Source organism: Galleria mellonella, unplaced genomic scaffold (assembly GCF_026898425.1).
Source record: "Galleria mellonella isolate WM207_F2 unplaced genomic scaffold, CSIRO_AGI_GalMel_v1 utg158, whole genome shotgun sequence".
NCBI lineage: Eukaryota > Metazoa > Arthropoda > Insecta > Lepidoptera > Pyralidae > Galleria > Galleria mellonella.
The window spans coordinates 143390-167194 of NW_026442003.1; the positions used below are offsets into that span (position 1 = coordinate 143390).

The window sequence follows — 23805 nt, forward strand, 5'->3', positions numbered from 1 at the left end:
TTTGCTAGATCGATATTGTTTCTCAGTATCTCGCTAGATGGCTGTACACTCGTACTGCTTATTACGTAATTTACAATGGTACCCTGCACTTTGACTGGATGGACTGGCTGAAAACCAGCGCTGTGCAGCTGTTGACATTATGCTGGGACACTCACAGCATCAGCTGAGCCGTTTCCTTTTACCTAGTATGGGACACTTTTTGCATATTTTATCTATATTTTATATTGTAATTGTATGGTAATGAATGTTTCTATTCTGTTCTTCTGCTATTTGTTGTCAAAGCAAAGGGTGGGGGGGGGGGGAGAGAAATAAAGCGGGAAAAAAATTGACGGTCAGAGGATTAAAAAAAAACTTACAGGGAACTTATTGGGGGGATATTAAATTAAATAACATCATTGTTTTTTTATTATTAATTTATTTATCAATATAATAATATTACGTCTATAGTGTATAACTTACAGCCATAAGGATCGCCGGCAACGAAAGCGCCCGATGTGCCGGGTCAGCAATTTGTATTTTGTGAAAACGAGAAATCAATAAAACATACACCAATTTTCACAGAGCGCAACATGTCGGGGGCACGTCCGTAGCGGCCATCGAGAAAGTACGCGTGAAATCATCCTTTTTATACGCCTATTACTATTAAACACCTACGAATTACTATAATTACAACAACCAATTTTTTTTTTATAATCCAAAAAAGAAAATTACCTTCAAATTATAAAATGAAAAAAAAAAAAAAAAACAACTTCTATCGAGTGTAACCTAACCTATGATACACTTAACAGCATTTTTTTTTGTAAGTTTTCGTCAATACATGATCCTAGTTTATTTTGTATGTGCATTACACAAGCTTTCCTCTACTTTGGCGTACTTAATAATAGATTGCAACAATCGTCACGGATTAAATTAAAGAAAAAAAAAAAACTTAACAATAACACAATTCTCATATGTTGTCATTTGTGACGTCACATCCTCAAAATCTATGCATTTAAGAGTTCCCTGTTGTCGGTGCAACCAATTCATGCATCTTCCTCCAGCCAGCTCTATCCCAGGCCATATCCTTGATCTCCCTATACGACATGAATCTATGCAGGTCTAATGAAATTAATAGTTTAAATCAATGAAAATTCATTAACACTTCAATTTATTTTACGCTCTATTAAGCTCTAAAGATCATATAGTTCTAGATGGAGAGTCTCTATAAAAACGCTTTGCCAAAAACAGTATTGTTTTGGTAATATATGTGCCAATAGGGATACCAGAATATAAAATTAGTGTTTTGGAAGTGGCAGAAATATGTATTACAAGTTTAAATTAAAAAAAAAAAAAACAATACAATAAGTAAACTGCGTATCAAGATTCAGACATAATATTTTCATTGATTAGTTTTCTATGTTTTTAATATTTGAAATTGACATAAAATATGTGCACCTTGACAGAATCTTTGTAAGCGGTGGCTATTTTTAATAATTAATGTATACAATACTTTTGTTATATGAAAAAACAGTCAATTCTTATTAAACAAATAGTTTAATATGAGGAACATTTGTATTAAATTACTTACAGCATTAAACATTGGCGAACTTTGTTTTGTTTTAAAAGAAATTGCCAAAAAATTACTGTACGCTACCCGTTTATAGAATGTTATGGACATTCGAGCCATCTAGACATATATGATCCATGTCTAGTCAGAATTGTTATATAAATACAATCAATACAATATTTGTGTGGTATCGACAGAAAAAATGGAGCATTTATAATGTAGTAGAGCAAAAAGTGTAGCAAATTTTTACATTAACATATTTAAATTGCAGCGTGTGAATCAATCACAAATTTTTAAATAATTCAAATGTTTATATAACATTATTTTATTATTTTTATTTTAAATCCAGTTATGGAAATAATAAGAAACTATTAAATGGTCATGATTCGAGAAAGAAAGTTATAAGTTAATTATAAACAAAAAAAGAAAATTGTCTATGTCTGAAGATTATAAAAAAAAAAATCACAATGTAATTTCACATATGGCAAGATTAGTCAATTAAAACAATGTTTGCAGAGTATTTTGAAAATGTGACGTCAACGGCTCTCGATCGCTTCGTACCATGTCTAATGAAACTATGGTTAACTTTAAATCGTTCTAATAATAAATTTACGGGACGGTTATATTAACTTAATGTAATTGGACGCACATATTCGTCCAAGCTATAGATTTATATTATAATAATGGATAATTAAAATTAAAATATGCTGGTAATTTTATTAAAAAAAAAAAATAGGTATGCCGAAAAAAAAATAAGTATAATTACGATACACAGATTCAATTATTTCAAATTCATTTCGAGGTTAAATCTCGCCTATTAAAATTCTATTAAACAAGAGAGACAGAAACATGCGTCCAATACTTAAATGAACTTGTAAGATATGATAGATACAGTCAAATATTATTATTATTAATAATAATAGGTTATCAGAACTTTCAAAATCATTCTATTTTATTGAATTCAAATTTGGAATATTCGGATTTCACTTGTTTCAACGCATATCTGACAACCGTAAGATTGTAAATGTCAAATTTGATAAACATGTGACTAGTCCAAAGTTAATTTGACATAAGTGTTGCCATTTTATAGATCCAAAATTGACACTGACAATCTTCAAGGTTGGTTTGACACAGAAATCGATTTATTTTATAAAATTAAATACGTTAAATGCGAAATTCTGACGATTTTAATAATCATTCATTAGAATTGAGATTTCTTGGATTATTAAAAAAAATTACGATATCTTCTGAATATTAGGTATATAAAACCATATATACGATTTCTATGTCAAAAAGAATTACAAATTAGCATTTAGGAACTATTTTATATTCAGAAGCGACCTAAGCGTGTAGATATTATTTTTTTATTTTTATTTTATTCTAATAGTTACGAAATAAACGCGCCTCGTGCTGGTATGGTGATTGAAGAATAGAACGTTCTTTTTAATTTTACGCATTCCAATATCAAGTATGGAAGTTACAAAATTAAATTGGAATAATAGAGTTTATACAATGTATAATTTAAGCAAAATTTGGAAATAGTTACATTCTATTAAAAAAGACCAACATAAATAAAAGACTAGGCGTCTTTTTGTTTTTAAAAACTACTCCTTTTATTCCAAAATGGTAAGTATGCGATTTTTTTTTAATCAACTTTAGAGTATAATATATTATTTGAAAACTTCACTCACATGCCAGCACTAAAGCGCGCTGTTTAAAAATAAAAAGCACACTTAAAATTACGAAACTAAAGAATTATACCGACTCATGTTAATCTGCTTTATATTTAGTAATATACAGTTATACATAAGAAATAAAATAATGTCTTTATCCAAATTGAACGTAAATCCCACTAAAACATTTCAAAGACAACATGCCATAGTCTGACAAATTTTAACTTCATCTAAAATGCGCGCGAAATTGATAAAAAATAGCGGGAATAAATCCACCATTTTTTTTTTTTTTTTTTTAGTAGACACAGGCCAATTAGGCTAAATCATGAACACAATAATGCTTACATTCACGACTAAATCTATTAAGTCGATAAATGACTTGGGCATTTTAATCATGACGAATTTTAATGTCTTTAAAATAATTTTCGCGTGATAACAATATAGAGCTGCTTATACCTATTCTCTATTTACATATTTGAGTACTTAAAATTTTTATTATTTAAACAATTACGACTAATAAAATTTAAGGCATTTGCAAATGTCAATATTTGTTTTAAAAAGAAAATAGGTTGTAGGGTTGTCGCATAATAGATTTTTTGTTACTATTTCAGTACAGTCGGCTCTAATTTTCTATGTAGTTTAGACATAATATTATATATATATAAGGGTTCTTATATAATCGATGCTGACACTAAAATAATAAGCGATCACCCTAGATAAAACATAATGGCCCCTTAATATTTATTTTCGAAGCTAAATAAGCAATTGTTTCTTGCTTAGCAAATATCGTCTTTAATCCAAAGAAAATATTGCCCATTTAAGAAACTACGAATTACAGCTAGTAAATTCATTTTTTTTTTGACAATTTTTGCAAATTTTTAACACACTTCATTCGATACTTATTACACCAATCGTGGTGACGAACTTTCATTTTAAGAATAGAGAAGAATGATATTAAAAAATTCAATTTGGATAAAACATTTCATCATCATCATCGAGTCACATCACAATCACAAGTCTCCATTTTTTCCGCACATAAAAAAAAAAACAAACATTGAGCAAGTTAGTAATTTTTACATATGACCTTTTACACCGAACTTCAGGTTGTTAAGTTTAAGCTCCAACAACACAATCAATATATTGCAGAGTTTCGATTTGTGAACCGATATAGCAATCATGCTGTTACGCTCTTAAACTAGAATAGGAATCATTAAGAATAACATTTAGAATGTTGACAATGGTAAAGGTAAAAATATATTTAAAAATAGTAAGACGACAAAAAAAAAATTATCGCAAAAGACGACACAACGGCGTCAAGTAGAGTATAGGTGTCATAGATACTTAACATATTGTGTCTTGTCTGTGGGTTTCCAAAATAAAAAAAAAAAAAAAAGAATAAAAACAAACGACACATCTTCATACAATATACAAATTGGAACTATTTACAATTTTTACATTATAGAGAAGACTGACAAACGATTCACAATAATCATATAAATATTATATCACCTAAGTATAAAATTCGAAAAAGAAAAAAAATGTATTACTCGACAAAGTTAATATGCGAGTACTTCCCCAATATAGGAAACCCATTTGGAATTACATAATATTAATTAAAACACATATCGGACATTTAAAAATCATTTCTATAAAATTATATCCGAAACATGTATTTGGTGATAGTTTTTGTTCGAGTCCAATGCCAATGTTACCTTTACAACTGTCATATTCCCAACTGTACAAGGAAGAGTATTACCAAAATGTGTGCTCATGCTTGTGTCATCCGAATAACGTGGCAGTATAGAGAGGGCAGACCCGAACAGATGTAGATTATCACAGTGAGATATTTTCATAAATAATTCACAATGAATTTATGGTAACTGTCACCTATAGACATGAACAATTTTTGAGCGCGACAATACCGAAGTTGTTCAAAGTACTACCACAATACTGTAAAACGTCGTTCGTCGTCGATCGCGGATATTTCTGATGTGTTGCCATTACTTGCAAGCGATCTTATTGCTCTACATGGCCGCGAAAAAGAGTTCTGGAATTGCCCTAAAATTGATCCCTCTTGCATATATAAATGTTCGTTTATATTCACATTTCCTTATGGGCAACTTTTTATAGAAATTGAGATCGATTTTATTTTCTATATGTATTTTTTTTTTTTTGTAATAACATGCATCTTTTGGGGTCTGCAAAAAAAAAAAAACTAAAAACATTTGTCAAGTACATCCAGATATCAAAACGATTCACATAACACTTTAATTCATTTTTTTTTAATCAATTCTTTACATTTTAAACGTGCATTTAGCCAGTCTTTCTGACGATTTACATTTTCGAAGAACTATGTCGTCATCGCTAATATCAATTTGACTACCTGAAAAATATTAACATCTGTACACATTTTCGTTTCTAAAGAATATTAAATACAATACGCGCGTATGGGTCACCATATATTTGCGTCAACGTAAAATATATGCGATCTCGCGCTATAGCGATCGATTTCTGAATAACATATATTCGAATTTCAAAAAGCATAAAAGCTTAAATTATCGATCGACAATTTTGTTAACTTTTATGTCGACGCAAATATACGCGAAATCAACTTCTCTCCTAAAAAATCCGAGAATTCTAACTTTCGTCATTAATCAACGATCGTAGTCTAGCCCCGGATATCTAGAAAAAGAACGACTAAAAACCGGCACTAGAGGAGAGATCCGAAAACTGAAATCTGAAAAACCGCAGCACCACTTGTGATATAAAAAAAAAGTGTTGCCACTTGAAAAAAACTAACCTACAAGCGATAACTAAGAAAAAAAAAACCTTAATTAATTATTCTTTTTTATCTTTTTCGTTATATATTATTAATTATCCTACGAAAACGAATACCTATTAAAAACGAATTGTCTATCTCTCATGACTGAATTTCGGTTGATACATGTCAAAAATATATATATATATATATAAATATTTAGTAGTAGTTATAATTTAAGGTTACATGCTAGAAGCCATTAGTCAGACGCCTCGTGATGACTTGTTGCGTAGCATTGCTTATTGTCGTTGCGTACAAGCTGCAAAAAAAAAAAAAAAATTAGTGTTACTATTCCCATTCGTGTTTCGACCGTGAAGCAGTTGTGTTTGCATGGCTGTGTTTCGGTTTGAAGGGTGGGATATGGCAGTGAATTTACACGGTACAGAGGAATAACACCTGAGTCCTCAGGGATGGCAACGCATGGGGGGCATCATGGGCGAAACAGTATACGCTGTTATGTCCATAGTACTGCTCATGTCTATAGGCGACGGTTACCACTTTCCATCAGGTGGGCCGTCAGCTTGTTTGCCATTCTAAGTTGTATAAAAAAAAACTATAGACATAGATAGGATAGTTTGTTCATAGGGTCTAAATTACTACCACCAAATATTTCCATTTAGGGACTTAAAATTAAAATCTGGACAGTCAATTAACTGTATTGAAATTCATTTACAGTCAAAAATTTACATGCAATGTACATATACATGAGGAATTTATTTAAATCTACAAAAATACTATATTACTCTAGCCAGCCAGGCACGACCCAGTTGGCCAGAATAATAGGCTATATCCTTTTACATAATATGGTAGATACAATGCTGGATATGACCAGTTGTAGAAAGTTTACATTATGACCTTTGTAACTGCAGCATGAAACAGCAAAAAAAAAAAAAAAACTGATGGCTTATTTGATATTCATGTCTAACGACCTCATTATTACTAATATACCCTATCAGGGGGAAGGGATTGTTAATAATGGGATCTAAAAGCCCCATTACTAACTACATACCCTATTAAGTCGACCTCCACGTGGTTCTCCCTGGAAACCATTGTGGTTAGTTCTTGTGAAATTCATCACGATGGGCTAACTGACCTGCTTTCATCCTCACCTGTCATCTCTTACGAGTGTCCCGCCAGCGTATACCGATAGCGCAGGCGAGGTAACCATTCCATTATCATCCATAAAAAAAATACCCTATCAGGTCGACCTACACACGGTTTCCTCTGAAAACCGTTATGGTTAATTCTTGTTCAATTCATCACGATGAGCTAACTCACCTGCCTTCATCTTCACCTATCAATATCATGGGGTTGTCATTTCTCACAACCATTTATATTTATTAAAGAATAACCATCGCCTTATACAAATAATATACGCCATATTATAAAAGTAAACTTAAATGAAAGTAATTTATAAAAAAAAAGCTTAAAAAAAATAAACATAAAACTGAAAACCATCTTAATTTTGAAGTCACTTAAAACGACATTATAAAAAAAAAAACATCTAAAGTCAACTCACCTAGGCTCCGTATATTATATGCCTGCAATCCAGAGTCCGTCCCCATTCAAAATGGCCGGTAAACACCGGTACAAACCAGTTCGCACCGGTCGCAACCAGTCACAAAATACACACCGGACAGAAAAAAAAAACACTAAAACGTCTTGCAGTGTCCGTCAGCACTATTTTCTCGTTATGTATACATATATATATATATATAAAAAAAATGCATTTAATTTTTTATTTTTAAAACTAGGTTAAGTAACACACGTTCGCGTCGAGTCTATATACACTGCTGTATTGCTGTGCTGGGCGGTCACTGCGCACGCGCTGCGACCGGTTTTAGTTCAGTTGAGGGTACGGCTTCTGGGTTTTTGGGCGGCGCTGTAACAAACATTATTATTACATTTTCTGTTAAAATTCTGATCATCTTTGAAAGGAATGGAAAGTATCATGGGCAAAACAGTATAATCTGTTATGTCCATGGTACTGCTCATGTCTATCCATTCGAGTCTCAACCGTGAAGCAGCTGCGTTTGCATGGCTATGTTACAAGGTATAAAGGAATAATATCTGAGTCCTAAGGAATGGTAACGCATTTACAGGTGAAACAGTATACTCTGTTATGTGCATGGTACTACTCATGTCTATAGGCGACGGTTACCACTTTCCATAAGGTGAACAGTCAGTTTGTTTGCCATTCTAAGTTGCATAAAAAAAATAATAATAAATAAAAATATCCTTGTTTAGAAGCAGTTTTAAATAGTCATTATTTTCATAAAAAAGCCCGCAAGAAACTAAACAGTTACTCTTTTAAATCTCTGTTAACATTACGTGTACTTATTTAAATGTACTATGTCTAAAATTACATGGTCGTTAAAAGCCCGTGCATGATCGACTAGTTTGGTGTATAAGTGTAGAGGCGTCTCACCGAAGCGACGACACTTTGTGCGCCGCAGGAGCCGGCGCGGCCGCGGCTGTCCTTGTGTCCGGCGGCGGCACCGCCCGCGGCCGTCCCGCTGCTGCTGCTCGACGCGGCGGCGGCCCGGCTGCACAACATCGCAAACACATAAAACATGGTGTTTTACTACAGCCTCGCTAATATTATAAACGTGGAAATGACTTTAAAGGATTTATCGATCAATGTGAAAGAACTATGACGTTCTATCTTAATTAAAAGAATTATTATTCTTAATAAATTAATAATATAATTAAATATATAAATAAAGTTAAATACTACAAAGGATTATTGAATCCTGATAATATTTGTAGTTACGACCTTCACCTTTTTTACTTAATATAAAATAATAATTTTTAATCTGGTAACCCTATCACGTGCACAATTGTATCAAAAAATTGACCCGCTTTTTTCGAAGTATTCATATAGAGACACTATGTATATATTTTAATATTTACTTTAATAAACTTATAAAATACTTATGTTTTTAAATTATTTAATATAGCCGCCATTTTAAATTTTTATTATTACATGTATATTAATTTGTAAGCAATATGAACAAATTTACTTAATATCAGCAGAAATAGTTCTAAATTCAAGTTGAAAATTGTTCAAAAAATTACTTTGTGTGATGGAAGTTTTTAGTCCAATTACTTGCAATACCAAAAAAATGGTACGTTTTGGTTTGATTTACATTTAAAAAAATTGTGTCAGCCAAATATCTATTTAGCTGACTAAATCTTGAGAAGTTATTCCCCACTCGATGCTCTATGTATATAACTTATATCCTACTCCTTACCTTCCAGGGAGAAAAATTAGGAAAAAGGGAATTTTGCCTATATAAGTGGAAATAGCCAACATATCGAGGGGGGAGGGGATTTTATGCGATCTACCATTCCCATTGCTAGCAATATATCAAGTCGACCTCTACTACGGCACCCCGCCCTGGAAACCATCGTGCTAAATTCCAGGTGTATTCATCACGATGGGCTAACTGATTTGCCTCTTTATTCTCACCTTTGATCGCTCACTGGTGTCCAGCCAGCATATATTGATAGCACGGGCGGGGTTACCATTTCAGTGTCATCCATTAAAAACAAAAAATCTCATCATCATGGTGGTCTCGAGACCCGCCGAATTGGAAGGGCGGGCGAGGTAGGAGCGTCGGGAATCCAATTACCCCGGCATTTTCTCCGGAGGCTTCAGCATCCAAGTGGCTAGGTTTAAAGCCGATATACATGGATATTGTGTGTATGTCGGCATGGTGTGTTTTGTGTTAGGTATATTTTTTTTTTAATGGGTGAAAATGGAATGGTAACCCCGCCTGCGCTAACGGGATACGCTGGCGGAGCACCAGTGAAAGGTGATAGATGAGAATGAAAACAGGCCAGTTAGCCCATCATGATGAATTCATCTGGAACTAACCATGATAGTTTCCAGTTACCGCGAGGAGGTCGACCTGATAAGGTATATTGCTAGCAATGGGATTCTCAGTCTCCACTACTAACAATCCCTTTCCCCCCCCTGCGCTAGGTATTTGTTTTCTATGGTGGCTGCGGAGTGGATAGTCGCTCGCCTCTCCGAGTTGTGTGTATTGCGTTTCCAATAAATGTATGCATACCAGAAGTGGTTGTTGTGGGCGGCGGTGAGGGCGCGGTCGCTTTCCGAGACGGAGCGCGTGCGCGGGCCGGCCGCCGCCGCCGGGCTCGCCAGCAGCTCGTGCAGCTGCGGCTGCGGACGACACGCCTCGCATTACACTCACACGACACAACAACACCACGTCACAAACAAGATAGGGTTCTTCAAAAGGGGGGTAAAGAGGTTTCTTCAGGGTCGGCAACGCGCGCGTAATACCTCTGGCATTGCAGGCGTTCATAGGCTACGGTAACCGCTCACCATCAGGTGGGCCGTATGCTTGTTTGTTACCTCAGTGGTATAAAAAAGAAAGCTAACGCCCCGTCTCACTCTATAACGTCTATATACATATGGATGCCTACGGGTGTCATGTGCAGTGCTAACCCTTCAGGGAACCAGACTGATTACAGAGCACAGAGGTATAACACCTTATACCTCAAGAATGGCAACGTATAAGGCGGTATCATGGGCGAAACAGTACACTCTGTTATGTCCATGGTACTGCTCATGTCTATAGGCGGCGGTTACCACTTTCCATCAGGTGGCCCGCAGCTTGTTTGCCATTCAAATTTGCATAAAAAAAATACAAAAATTCTAATTTATCCCCACATTATAATGTTTATTTTAGAATAATCATTTAGTAAGTTTACGAGACTGAAGGTAGAGGATGACGCTCCAATATGTGTGAACTCACCTCCAGCACGCGAAAGTCTTCGATACTATTGAACTTGGAGAGGTAACCGTCCAGTTTGGGCTCCACCTGCAGCTCGGACGCGTGCTTGTAGTACTTGAGGAACGCCCAGAACTTCTCCAGTCCGTACAGCTGACCTGCAACGTATAGCAATGTCAGATTTTGCTCTACTCTATTTGAACACACATTTATTAATTAATATGCATATAAAATAAATATAGAATAAGTATATTGAATAATTAAACAATGTTACTTCAAATATGTTGCCAAAAAAGATTTATATGTGATGTTCTAGAGGTCAAAATATGTCGAGTTCGGATGGAAACATACAATCTTATACATATGTGGGTATATTGCAAATAGAGGTTTGTTTGAATCGAAGCATTTGGCGTTCCATTGTTTCTGCCTACCCTAATGGCAGACAGGCGTGACAGATATGTATGTATGTATGTATGTAAATAGATAAAAATATCGTATGTACCACACGTTATTGATTGATATGCGAATTTGAAACTTGTCATCACAAAGTGTTCAATAAAAACGTTTGTTTGCATGAGAAGCTACAACATGTTAGGATCGACACGTTCAAACCAGAAATCGTTCAAAACAGTCTATCATTTTACTAATTAATATTAACTAATTAATGTTTTTGTTATTTACTTAATTTTCTCGCACTGTATAACTATGTTAAAGTGAATGCTGTGAATACCTATAATAGGCGTGTACATTAATATTGTATTGTATTTAATGTTTGTTATACCTATATGTTATAATGCAATATGCTGTTGGTATTCCTTAAATAAATAAATAATAAAATAAATAACTATACTTTTATAATTACAACCATTTGCGACAACGGAGCAAAATGTCTAGTGCTAGTAGTATGTTCATAAAATTGGGTCCTGTTTTTAATATTTTATTCTTCAGTTATTATATTTACATTTTAAATATACGTTTTTAAAACTTACCTTTTTCGTAGTCAGCTATCGTCTCCGTCTGGAAGTCCTGGTACAACTCCGGGCGGAACTTCCTCTCGAGACCGTAGGAGTAGAATCTGAAGAGGCACTCGAGACCGTACCGGAAGCCTGCGGCAGCGTCTTCATTCGCCAAGGTCCTGGAATGAACCACTCCATCAATACACCGGACGTTATTCATGTAACTTCTGGACAGGTAACGGCTGATATAATGTATGTATATGCAGAAAGTGTGGTCCCGTAATAGAATAGGCCACCGCTTCCTTTCCTGTGGGTGTCGTAAGGCGACTAGGGGATTTCAAGGTCGAAGGATTGGCAGTAGCGTCTTTCTTTAAACATCACCAAGAACAAATAGTGGTTGCCAATCCTCCTCATAAGGGAGTCTTCTCCTTCAAGCCCCCAATAAGGGAAGTCCTATGTCCAACAGTGGACCGTTGACATGATGATATGCAAGGAATCAGTGGAAGCATAGAACCATTACTTATGGCAGTCTATGGGTGAGGCCCATTTTTATCAGTGGACAGATAATAATTAATTCACTCTTGCGCCACCTGCCCACTTCTTTTCTGTTCCCCTTTAACCAAGGGTTGTCTGTAAGAGATTGCGCTAGCGATAAGACCGCCTTTTGTATCTTTATAGGTATATTTTAACCTGTACTTTATGCTACTGTATTTCAGTTGAATTGTTTATATGTCATTGTTTATTTTTATGTTTTTGGTGTAATAAAGAGTTAAAGATAAATGATGATGACGATGACCCGAGAGCACTCACCTGAACTCGTTGTACATGGTGCGATTGAAGTGGTCCCTCAGAAAGAAAGACCAGAACCTGAATAGAGTGTTCATCTCTTGGGACTGGCCGATACCGAGCTTCTTGCGTTCTGTAACCATTACAATAATTAATATTACGTTGACAATCCTGGCGGTGGTTCAGGAACACCTTCCTTGGGGCGTTATTTATGCGGACTACTAGTCTCATTGTTAGGTCGACCTCCACGTGGTCCCACCTGGAAACCATGGTGCTGAATTGCAGGTGTATTTTTTTTAATGGATAATAATGAAATGGTAACCCCGTCTGCGCTATCGGCATACACTGGCGGGGCACCAATGAGGGATGATAGGTGAGGATGAAGCAGGTCAGTCAGCCCACTGTGACAAATCTAACAATAAATCAATCAAGATGGTTTCCAGGGGGAACCAAGAGGAGGTCGACCCGACAGGGTATATTGCCAGCAATGGGACTACTAATCCCCATTACTAACAATCCCCTTTCCCCCCATTTCATTGCAGGTGTATTTATCACTATGGGTTAACCGACCTGGCTGTTCATCCTCACCTATCCATCCCTCACTGTTACCCCGCCAATGTATACCGTTAGGGCAAGCGGAATTACAGTTTTATTATCATCCATTAAAAAAAAAAAAACTCCTTTCTATGCTTACGGGTTCGATTTCCGCAAAATATAAACCTTCCTATTCTTTATTGTACACAAAAGGTTATTGAAATGTAAAAACAAACATAATAGTGCACAGAGGCGAGCTTATCTCCAATAGAGATTCCTTCCAACAAAGCCAATATGAGAAAACTGACAGTTCATTAGTAGTTACAGTCGTACATGTGTACCGATCGACTTAAATGTTATAGTTAAAAATAAATAAATAATATTCATGGGTGGATATTTTTACTAATATGTTCTCTATATGTTCTTATTAAAACCACAATAGCAAATAATCCGACAGACTATTTAATACACATTGGTAACTGTAGCCTATACACATTAAAATGTGGCCCACGAATAGAATAGGCCACCCCTCCATTTCTCATGGGTGTCGTAAGAGGCGACTGAGGGAGGGCGACGGATAGGCAGCAGTGTCCTCTTAAAAAATCTCCAAAGCCTAACAGCGGTTGCCAATCCGCCTCTCAACCGTGGCAAATACTAGCAAAACCCCCCAAGGGGGAGGCTTATGTTCAGCAGTGGTCAGTTAAGGGCTTTTTTTTTTTGTCGAGTGAAAATGGAATGGTAACCCCGCCTGCGCTAATGGTATACGCTGACGGAGCACCAGTGAAGGGTGATCGATGAGAATGAAAACAGGTCAGTTGGCCCATCATGATGAATTCATCAGGAATTAACCATGATAGTTTCCAGGGGAACCGCGAGGAGGTCGACCTGGTTGGGTATATTGCTAGCAATGGGATTCTCAGTCTCCATTACTGACAATCCCTTTCCCCCAGTCAGTTAAGGGCTGATACGATGATAATGAATAAATAAATAACAACAGTATGTATATAGGAGCGGGTGGTTACCTTTGAGACAGCGCGAGTGGTACTTGTGGTAGGCCTGCTGCGTGAAGTGGTTCTCGCGCAGCAGCCCGTGACTGGGGTGCTGGAAGGCGGGCAGCGACTGCGGCACCGAGCCGCACGACGAGCCCAGCGTCGGCGACGTGCCCAGCGACGACCTGCCACCCAAAAACACTCTCATTATACGTGAACAACATCAGAAATTATTGGCGACTTTGTGTATTGATCATGTGCTGTGTGTGTATGAATTAGGAATGTTCTTTTTTATGCAACTTGGAATGGCAAACAAGCTGACGGGCCACATGATGGAAAGTGGTAACAGTCTCCTATACACATGAGCAGTACCATAGACATAACAGAGTGTACTGTGTTGCCCACGATATCCTTCATGCGTTGCCATTCCTGAGGGCTAAGGTATTATGCCTCTGTACCCTGTAATTTCACTGCCATATCTCACCCTTCAAATCGAAACATAGCCATGCAAACACACTTGTTTTATGGCTGTTTCGCCCATGATACCGCCCATGCGTTGCCATTCCTGAGGACTCGGGTAATATTTCTTTGTACCCTGTAAATTCACTGCCATATCCGACCCTTCAAACTGAAACACAGTTAAGCAAATACAACTGCTTTACGGTTGAAACATGGATAGGACAATGGTACCGAAGCAAATAACTTTTGTACAAAGTCTGCCTCTGGTAATCTGTTGTATGTTCTCCAGGACTACGCTGTATGAGTTTGTGCCGTGTATAAACTCACCCAGTGCTATGTGTCCGAGGTCGGTGCTCACGAACGTCCATGATCCAGCCCACATGGTGCTCCACCGGTGGGTTGAGGCTGTGCCGCGTCTTGTGTTTCCTGCTAGTGCTGCAACAGAAACCTACCGTCATTACACTGTCTATACTTGGTAATAAACTATAGACGGGGATATACAAAAGATAATATTTGGCCAATGCTGTTGTACTATAGTATTTATAGTAATAAACCATTCAATTCTCAGCTGTCACACTTTGGTCCCATAACGTAGTGTACATTACTGGGGTACTTTTTCACCCTAATTGAAAAAAAATCTATATGGCAAGTGGAATTTGTTATAATATAATACAAATTTTTATACAACTTAGAATGGCAAACAAGCTGACGGCCCACCTGATGGAAAGTGGTAACCATCGTCTATAGACATGAGCAGTACCATGCTCATAACAGAGTATACTATTTGCCCATGATACCCTCAATGCGTTGTCATTCTTGAGGACTCAGGTGTTAATCCTCTGTACCCAGTAAATTCACGCCATATCCCACCCTTCATACTGAAACACAGCCATGCAAACACAACTGCTTCACGGTTGAAACACGAATGGAACAGAGGTACCCAAGCAATCCACTTTTGTACAAAGTCTCTCTCTAGTAATATAAACATCACAGTAGCATTAATATCTCTAGTATATGGACTAATCCGGATTGAAGTACCTTAAAATGAATGAAATCCGGCATTATAATAACCTTAAAATGCCGGATTTACAGATATGGAAATACTTTAAATTGATCCTTTTAGCCGGATCTACAGGTATGGAAATAGAATATAACACTAACATGACATCGGTGGCGTGAGGATCTTTGTTGGCTGCGTAGAACCGAGCCGTGCGGCGCGGCCGCTTGGGCTTACTGCCGGCTTCCTGTCCGCCCTGCTCGCTCTGCGTCCCCTGTGCGCCCTGACGGCCAAAAACAGATATAATGATATTTTGATTTGTAAGCAGTATGTAGTTGCAAATAAGCTGACGGCTCATATGGTGGAAAATGGTAACTTCTGCCTGTAGACATGAACAACAAGTAAATCACAGAATATGATTATATTCCCTTTCAAGCCTCTCTTACTTGTTTAATCATTCGTCATTTAATAAAACCTTTGATGTTTTCGAATATATTAATCAAAAAATACATTTTCTTCTACAAAATCAAAATCATTAACTGCAATCGTAGTAAATCCTGCTGCTGTAAAATTGCTGGACCGATTTTGATGAATTTTTTTCAGTAATAATCTAAAAGCATATACGGAATTATGAAGTAACAACTATAAAATGCAATTGTATTGACAACCTCGTCTTCATTCGGGGTTGGTTAAGACGACGTAAAATAAAGTAAAGAGCGTCTCACCCGGCGCGCGTGTGCGTGTGCGTGTGCGTGTGCGTGTGCGTGGGCGTGCGTGTTGTGGGCCGCGTGCACGGGCGGCGGCGGCGGCGGCTCCGCGGGGTTGGCGTGGCGCTCGGGCGGCACGGCCGCCTCGAACTGCTCGCGCGTGATCAGCGACACCGTACGGTACTGGTTCTGGCTGCCGCTGCACTGTGCACGCATCGTTACTCCATATTAGGGGGCGAGTAATATATACCACCGTCATCGTCTTCCTACCCTTATCCCAATTATTATTTAGGGTTGGCGTGATATGTTTTTTTATTCATATTACAAAAAGATTTGGCTTGTAGTTTTACGACCGGCCGCCTGCCTGACGTCAACCCTTTTTGGGAATACATTTGTTGGTACTTTCCACCACCTACGGTATGGAGGTAAAGATTGAGAAAAAAAAGGAAGGGAACGTTGGAAATAGCGTAAAGGAAATTAGTAAATGAGAGGAATAAGGGATTTATGTGGGAAAGGAAGGGGGGGAGGGGGAGGACGACACACTGTATTCAATTTGGTGCGTAGTTTTTGCGTGATACCGAAACAAACAAATAAAATATCCAAAAAAATATTCTGCGTAGTACCGGAACAGATAGTCAGACAAAATTGCTAAAACTATAGATCCTATTAGGATCTCTCACATTAATTCTTTTTAATACCTGCCATGTACAGCCATAGTCTAAATAACAATTTACATTTATAACCATAGTGGGGGGAATAGGTAGGTCGAAGGCATCAACAAGAAACATGTTTGCAACTTACCGACATATATTCAGAGTCATTCCATAAATCCTCTTCATAATGCCGTAGTCCATCTGTTATGACCTGCAGGAGGAACAGAGTAAAAAAATAGGTAAAAAAAAAAAATTGTCAGAAAACAAGATGTTTCAATTAGGGTCCAGTCATAGTACAGATAGATAGATACACCATTATACAATCAAATTAATTACATTTTTTTTTAAATATAAAACAAAAGATAAAACACGAAAATATGTTTTTGTCATTATTAATGTTGAGTATTCCAAAATATTGATAAATATTAGGATTATTGGATAAATAGATGAAGCTTAATTTAATTAATATTTCAATGGCACAAGAATTTATTATTATTATTAATAAATTATTGTGCCTCTAAAGTATTTCCTACTTAGAGACACAAGAATATTTTTGGGGAATTTACAGAATGCAAAATGAAAGACTAAGCAGTACTACTATCAAATCTACATAGTCCTCAGTATATAACTGCTTTACCTTTTATAAGAAAAACAAAGTTAGGTAGTAAAAAATAGGTATTTCATTATTTTGATACTTGGTCCAAATTGAGTAACGTTTATTGTAATCTTATGGCGTGTGTGCGTGTGCGTGTGCGTGTGCGTGCGTGTGCGTGTGTGTACGCGTGCGTGCGTGCGCGTGCGCACCTGCTCGAGGTCCTGCGTGATCTTGGTGCGCGAGACCCAGTCGCCCTGGCGGTCGTGGTCGTGGCGCGGCGCGCGCGCCGGCGCCTGCGTCACGATCAGCAGCCGCCCCACGTCGCGGTCCGTGAACTCCAGCTCCGACTCCGAGTCCGACCTGTGCCAACACCGTCCTTATAAAGCAACCTCACTTACATTAGCACGCAATGTCCACAGTTGGCTTAAGGTCAACAGAATTGACTTTCAATCAACAGGTTAGACACACAATCACAAGAATTTACTTAAAGTTATAACATCTTGTGTTTTTACCACCAAACAGTTATGCACATTTTTATTTATTTTCTTTATACAACTTAGAATGGCAAACAAACTGACGGCCCACCTGATGGAAAGTGGTAGCCGTCGCCTATAGACATGAACAGTACCGCGGACATAACAGAGTATACTGTTTCGCCCATGATACCTCCTATGCGTTGCCATTCCTGAGGACTCAAGTGTTATTCCTCTGTACCCAGTAAATTCACGCCATATCCCACCCTTCAAAGCGAAACACAGCCATGCAAACACAACTGCTTCACGGTAGAAACAGGAATGGGACAGATACCCAAGCAATCGACGTTTGTACAAAGTCTCCCTCTGGTGCATGCTTAAACATAGATATGACTTCATAGTGCCCATTTATATATTAATTTTGTAGTACCAACATTGCACCCATGCGAATCACTTAATGAGCCGCCTGGAACGCCTAGTCAATACTTTGATTTAGCACTTACTTCGCAGTAACTGTTTATGACATTTTCGACCATAGACAGTGGACATACAGTGCAATATTGCATTGATATACATACTAGAATCAAACGTGAACCTATTGAATTATACCATTGCTAAAAGGTATTCTTAAATAATAATAGAAATTGTAAAAAAATATTTGTATTATTATTAACTAGCGGCCCGTCCCGGCGTCGCACGGGTGGACTTTTTACATTTTAAAAAGTGGCCATTAAGGCTGCACACGCTACTGAAGCTTAAAAATGAAGTAACTTCTGCCGTTTTCCCAACATTTCCCTTCACTGCTCTGCTCCTATTGATCGTAGCGTGATGAAAAGTATACTATAACCTGCCCAGGAGTATGAAGAATAATTGTACCAAGTTTTGTTAAAATCCGTCGAGTACTTTTTGTTTCTATAACGAACATACATACAGAGAGACAGACAAAAATTTTACTGATTGCATATTTGGCATCAGTATCAATCACTAATCACCCGCTGATAGTTATTTTGGAAATATATTCCATGTACAGAATTGACCTCTCTACAGATTTATTATAAGTATAGATATAGTAATATAATATATGTATGTTTTCTTCCCGTGTCCTGGAAACTGAATATGTCCGTCGTACTAGTGCCACGGTGTGGATAATCCGTCAACGTGCTCTGGTTTTGCATAAAGTTTATGTAAACAATATCCTATTAGTTATATACAACCGAATGGTCAACCTTCTTCTTTTTGAAGTCGGTTGAAAAGTGAATTATTCTCTAATGGCCACTTTTTAAAATGTAAAAATATCCACCCGTACGAAACCGGGACGGGCCGCTAGTTACAGAATAGGACAGTAAGGAAATTGTATTAAAAAATTTACTAAAAATTTGTAAGCCTCCTGAATAGATATACTTACAGATTGGTCCCAATGAAATTTTATCAGAATCAGTCCAGTATTTTAATTTAAAAATCAAAATGACTAGCTTTACCACAATTGAAGTCTGTCTTTATTTTGTGTTTTCCTTTTTTTTTATACAACTTAGAATGGCAAACAAGCTGACGGCCACCTGATGTAAAGTGGTAACCGTCGCCTATAGACATGAGCAGTACCGTGGACATAATAGAGTACACTGTTTCGCCCATGATACTCCCATGCGTTGCCATTCCTGAGGACTTGGGTGTTAACCCTCTGTAACCAGAAAATTTATGGAACAAACACTTATAAATTAAAACAACCATACAGCTGATGACCAGTCTCGTAAACTGTGACAGCACTAACCAGGTATCTGTGAAGGTGTTGTGCCTCGGGGGCGGCAAGTCCAGCTCCTCGTCGAGCTGGAAGTGCAGCTCCTCGCGCTGCTCTTCGTACTCGGGCTCCGTGGTCGGCGGTGGAGCGCGTTCACGGGAACCTGCCTTCGTTCGCCGCTTCACCTGTTGATGATTTATACAGTCGTTAGTGATTTTCTATAGGTTTAAAATGGAATGGTAACCTCGCCTGTGTTATGGATATACGCCGATGGAATACGAGAATGACAAGTTATTGAAAAACTGGTAAAAAAAATTTGCATGCCACTGTTTTGGCAAAACACGCCTGTTCCTAACATATTATTACTACCACCACCAGAGGGAGACTTTGTACAAAAGTCTGTTGCTTGGGTACCACTGTCCCATTCGTGTTTCAACCGTGAAGCATTTATGTTTGCATGGCTGTATTTCAGTTTGAAGGGTGGGATATGGCGTGAATTTACAGGGTACGGAGAAATAACACCCGAGTCCTCAGGAATGGCAACGCTTGGGGGGTATCATGGACGAAACAGTATACTCTGTTATGTGCATGGTACTGCTCATGTCTATAGGCAACGGTTACCACCTTCCATCAGGTGGGCCGTCAGCTTGTTTGCCATTCTAAGTTGTATAAAAAAAAACCTGTATACCGTGTTTTTCAGCAAATAAATTATACTATTCTTAGGCTTCTTCAGGTAGAAAAAACTGTAACAATGCGACCTTTCTATGATCTTTTGTGCTCGCCTCTTTTCAAAGTTCGTTGCTAACTCCTAACAGTGACAGGAATTGTAAGATGTTCTTAGTAGCGATGTTTTTTATCTCCTCAGGGTATAGTGTGTTTTCTAAAGAAGATATATCGTTTATGTATGAACGGGCTACAGCGTGATAATTAAAACAGGTCCCTTGGCCAAACGGTATTTGGTAGGAATAGTTATGTCGAATATTGGTAGAATTTTTCCTACCATTTTCTACCATTCACAGTATTTTTTAAACACACCACACATAGTATTCTCTTGCCAGTTTATTTTATTTCAGCCGATAACTGTCCACTGTTGAAAGCCTTCCCCATAAAGGGAATTTTGGCAGCAGTTGCCACGGTTGGCAGGCGGATTGGCAACCGCAGTTAGACTTTTAGATATGGGTTAAGAGGGACGCTGCTGCCCATCCCTCGTCCTCCCTTAGTCGTCTCTTACGACACACACGGGAAAGGAAGAAGATGGCCAATTCTATGCCGGGACCACACCAGTTTATTACGTATTAAATAATGTAGCGCTGCGTATGAGCCGCTGAAGGCATATTGCGTTCGCAGTTCGGTGGCGGCGCGTCGCTCTCACCTCGGTTCAAAGTGGCCGCAGTCGGGCTGCGACCACTATCGTTACGAGGTTGGTTTACGTTTGAACACATTTATTGTAAAATTTTATGGTTACTACCGATTTAACTAGGAAGTATATAAGTGTACTGTTGTCCAAGATACTGATCATGTCTATAGGCGACGGTTACCACTTTCCATCAGACAGGCCGTCAGCTTGTTTGCCATTCTAAGTCATATAAAAAAACATTTTCCAGCTGTCATTTTATTGTTTTTTGAATCCATAGGTGGTTGTTTTTTTATCTTGTTAGAAGGATTATCGTATGGTCCTTTGAGCCGGATATGTGCATGTACCAGAAATGCAAGGCATGCCTATACAAGGTATTCACAACATTTACTTGGACATAGTTATATTTAACATAATGTACTGTGACATGTAATGTTTTGGCCGGCAGCACACCTGCAATGCCGTAGGTGTTGTGGGTGACCATGGGCGGCGGTAGTCACTTACCATCAGGTGAGCCGCATGCTCGTTTGCCCCCTGTGTTGTAAAAAAAAAAAAAAATAAAAGAATGTTTTGTGTACGACTCACCTCGGTCCATACATCGGTGCCGCTCCTCTCGGAGCTGGGGCTGACCGTTCCCGAACTATGTCGAGTGTCAGTCTCCGATCTCCCGTTATTTGACTCCTCTGTTAAAAAAAATATATATTTCTTTATTGATAAGTTTTCGATTATTCCATTATATTACTATATTAAAAGAAAATTATAATTAAGATAAAAACATTACATAAATAGGAAAATTATATTTTAAAAATTATAAAATTATTAAAAAAAATTAAAACAAATGGAGGCTCACTCTCTGAATGTTGTATATGTATTTATTTTACACTTTATTGCAACAAGTAAAAAAAAATAACAAAATAATACAAATATATATATATATATATATATATATATATATATATATATATATATATATATATATATATATATATATATATATATATATATGTATTCAAGGTGAGATTCTATCTTCTATCAGAGATCTTATCTAACAAATTTTGAAATATCTTATTCATGTTTTAATAAAATTTATAATTTAAGTTAAAACATCACCCACATCATGGCTCGCCGTATCGTGTAAGTGACTACCGCCGCCCATGCTCACCCACGACACCAGCGGCATTGCAGGTGTGTATATACTGACCTTGCCTCCTGGCTTGCGGTATGAACTCCGGCACGTCGGGGTTGAGCAGATCGTGATGCGGGCCGGCCGCGCCGCCCAGCAGAGGTGGCGTGCCACCCAGCAGCGGCGTGGTGGCGCGGTTCGTGCGGAACATCCTGTATACATACGAGTATACCATACAAATGCTTCGAGAAAAACGGGTCAACTTCTTCATACAATTTTGCGTGATAAATAGTTCTGAGTGATTTTCTTATGCAACTTAGAATGGCAAACAAGCTGACGGCCCACTTAATGGACAGTGGTTACCGTCGCCTATAGACATGAGCAGTACCATGGACGTAACAGAATATACTGTTTCGCCCATGATACCCCCCATGTGTTGCCATTCCTGAGGACTCAGGTGTTATAGGAATAACACCACTCACATCACAAGTTACAGAGGACTATACCCTGTGAATTCACTGCCATATTGCACCCTTCAAATCGAAATACAGCCATGCAAACATAACTGCATCACGGTTTTATTTCTTGTAATTGTTTGTATCTATAATAAGTTTACTACTGTGATCTTTTGGAGGAAACAATAAAGAGTATCTATCTATCTATTTATTTTGATGTCTGATCCGTATTATTATTACTACAGTATATATACACCATGTTAGGTCGACCTCCGCTTGGTCTCCCCTGGAAACCATCGTAATTAATTCTTGTTGAATTCGTCACGATAGGCTAACTGCCCTGCCTTCATCCTCACCTTACATCCCTTACTGGTGTCCCGCTAGCGTAAAAGCGTAGCGCCAACGTCAGCGGGGTTACTATTCCTTATTCATCCTCAACAAACGTACCTTGGTAATGGTGGCGGTGGCACAGCGCGCAACAGACTGGACACAGGAGCGACCAGCGGTCCCCCCATCGTGGCTAGGGGAAATATCCCCACCATTTGTTTCTTACGTCTGCGACAATAAAAAAAAAACAATATTTTTTGTCTTTTATACAAACTAAAACGGCTAAGAAACTAACGGCCCACCTGATGGAAAGTGGTAACTGTCACCTATTGACATAAACAGTACTGTGGATATAATAGAGCATACTGTGTCACCCAATGTACTAAAACGTTGTCATTTGAGAGGACTAAGGTGTAATGCCTCTGTACCCTGTATTTTTTTTTATATACAACTTACAATGGCAAACAAGCTGACGGCCCGCCTGATGGAAAGTTGTAACCGTCGTCTATAGACATGAGCAGTACTATGGACATAACAGAGTATACTGTTTCGCCCATGATACCCCTCCATGCGTTCCCATTCCTGAAGACTCAGGTGTTACTCCTCTGTACCCTGTAATTTCACGCCATATCCCACCTTTCAAACCGAGACACAGCTATGCAAACAACTGCTTCACGGTTGAAACACGAATGGAACAGAGGTACCGAAGCAATCGATTTTTGTACAAAGTCTCCCTCTCATATTGAGATATAGTATTAAAAAAAAAATAACGGTACAAATTCTACCATTTTCTACCATTCACAATATTTATTAAAGTTGCCAGTTTATTGTACATTAAATAATGTAGCGCCGCGTATGAGCCGCT

General features: G+C 37.8%; 1 protein-coding gene across 9 annotated transcripts in view; it reads right to left on the reverse strand.

Annotated features, from left to right (window-relative positions):
* Positions 1 to 395: 395 nt before the first annotated feature.
* LOC113520924 (la-related protein 1) overlaps positions 396 to 23805 on the reverse strand; it is a 105189-nt gene continuing 81779 nt past the window's right edge. For 8 of the 9 annotated variants that reach the window (XM_031911861.2, XM_052892470.1, XM_031911867.2 and 5 more), the window contains 17 exons: positions 23061 to 23168; positions 22237 to 22370; positions 21621 to 21718; positions 19715 to 19866; positions 17683 to 17833; positions 17027 to 17089; positions 16244 to 16429; positions 15683 to 15801; positions 14849 to 14956; positions 14096 to 14247; positions 12564 to 12672; positions 11787 to 11932; positions 10822 to 10955; positions 10114 to 10223; positions 8466 to 8583; positions 7557 to 7919; positions 396 to 6296 (listed from right to left, as the gene is read on the reverse strand). In XM_031911861.2, the coding sequence (XP_031767721.2) occupies positions 7878 to 7919; positions 8466 to 8583; positions 10114 to 10223; positions 10822 to 10955; positions 11787 to 11932; positions 12564 to 12672; positions 14096 to 14247; positions 14849 to 14956; positions 15683 to 15801; positions 16244 to 16429; positions 17027 to 17089; positions 17683 to 17833; positions 19715 to 19866; positions 21621 to 21718; positions 22237 to 22370; positions 23061 to 23168 (1930 nt within the window). In that variant the 3' untranslated portion in view covers positions 396 to 6296; positions 7557 to 7877. The remainder of the gene's footprint in view (positions 6297 to 7556; positions 7920 to 8465; positions 8584 to 10113; positions 10224 to 10821; positions 10956 to 11786; positions 11933 to 12563; positions 12673 to 14095; positions 14248 to 14848; positions 14957 to 15682; positions 15802 to 16243; positions 16430 to 17026; positions 17090 to 17682; positions 17834 to 19714; positions 19867 to 21620; positions 21719 to 22236; positions 22371 to 23060; positions 23169 to 23805) is intronic. The other variant, XM_031911860.2, reaches the window with a different exon arrangement.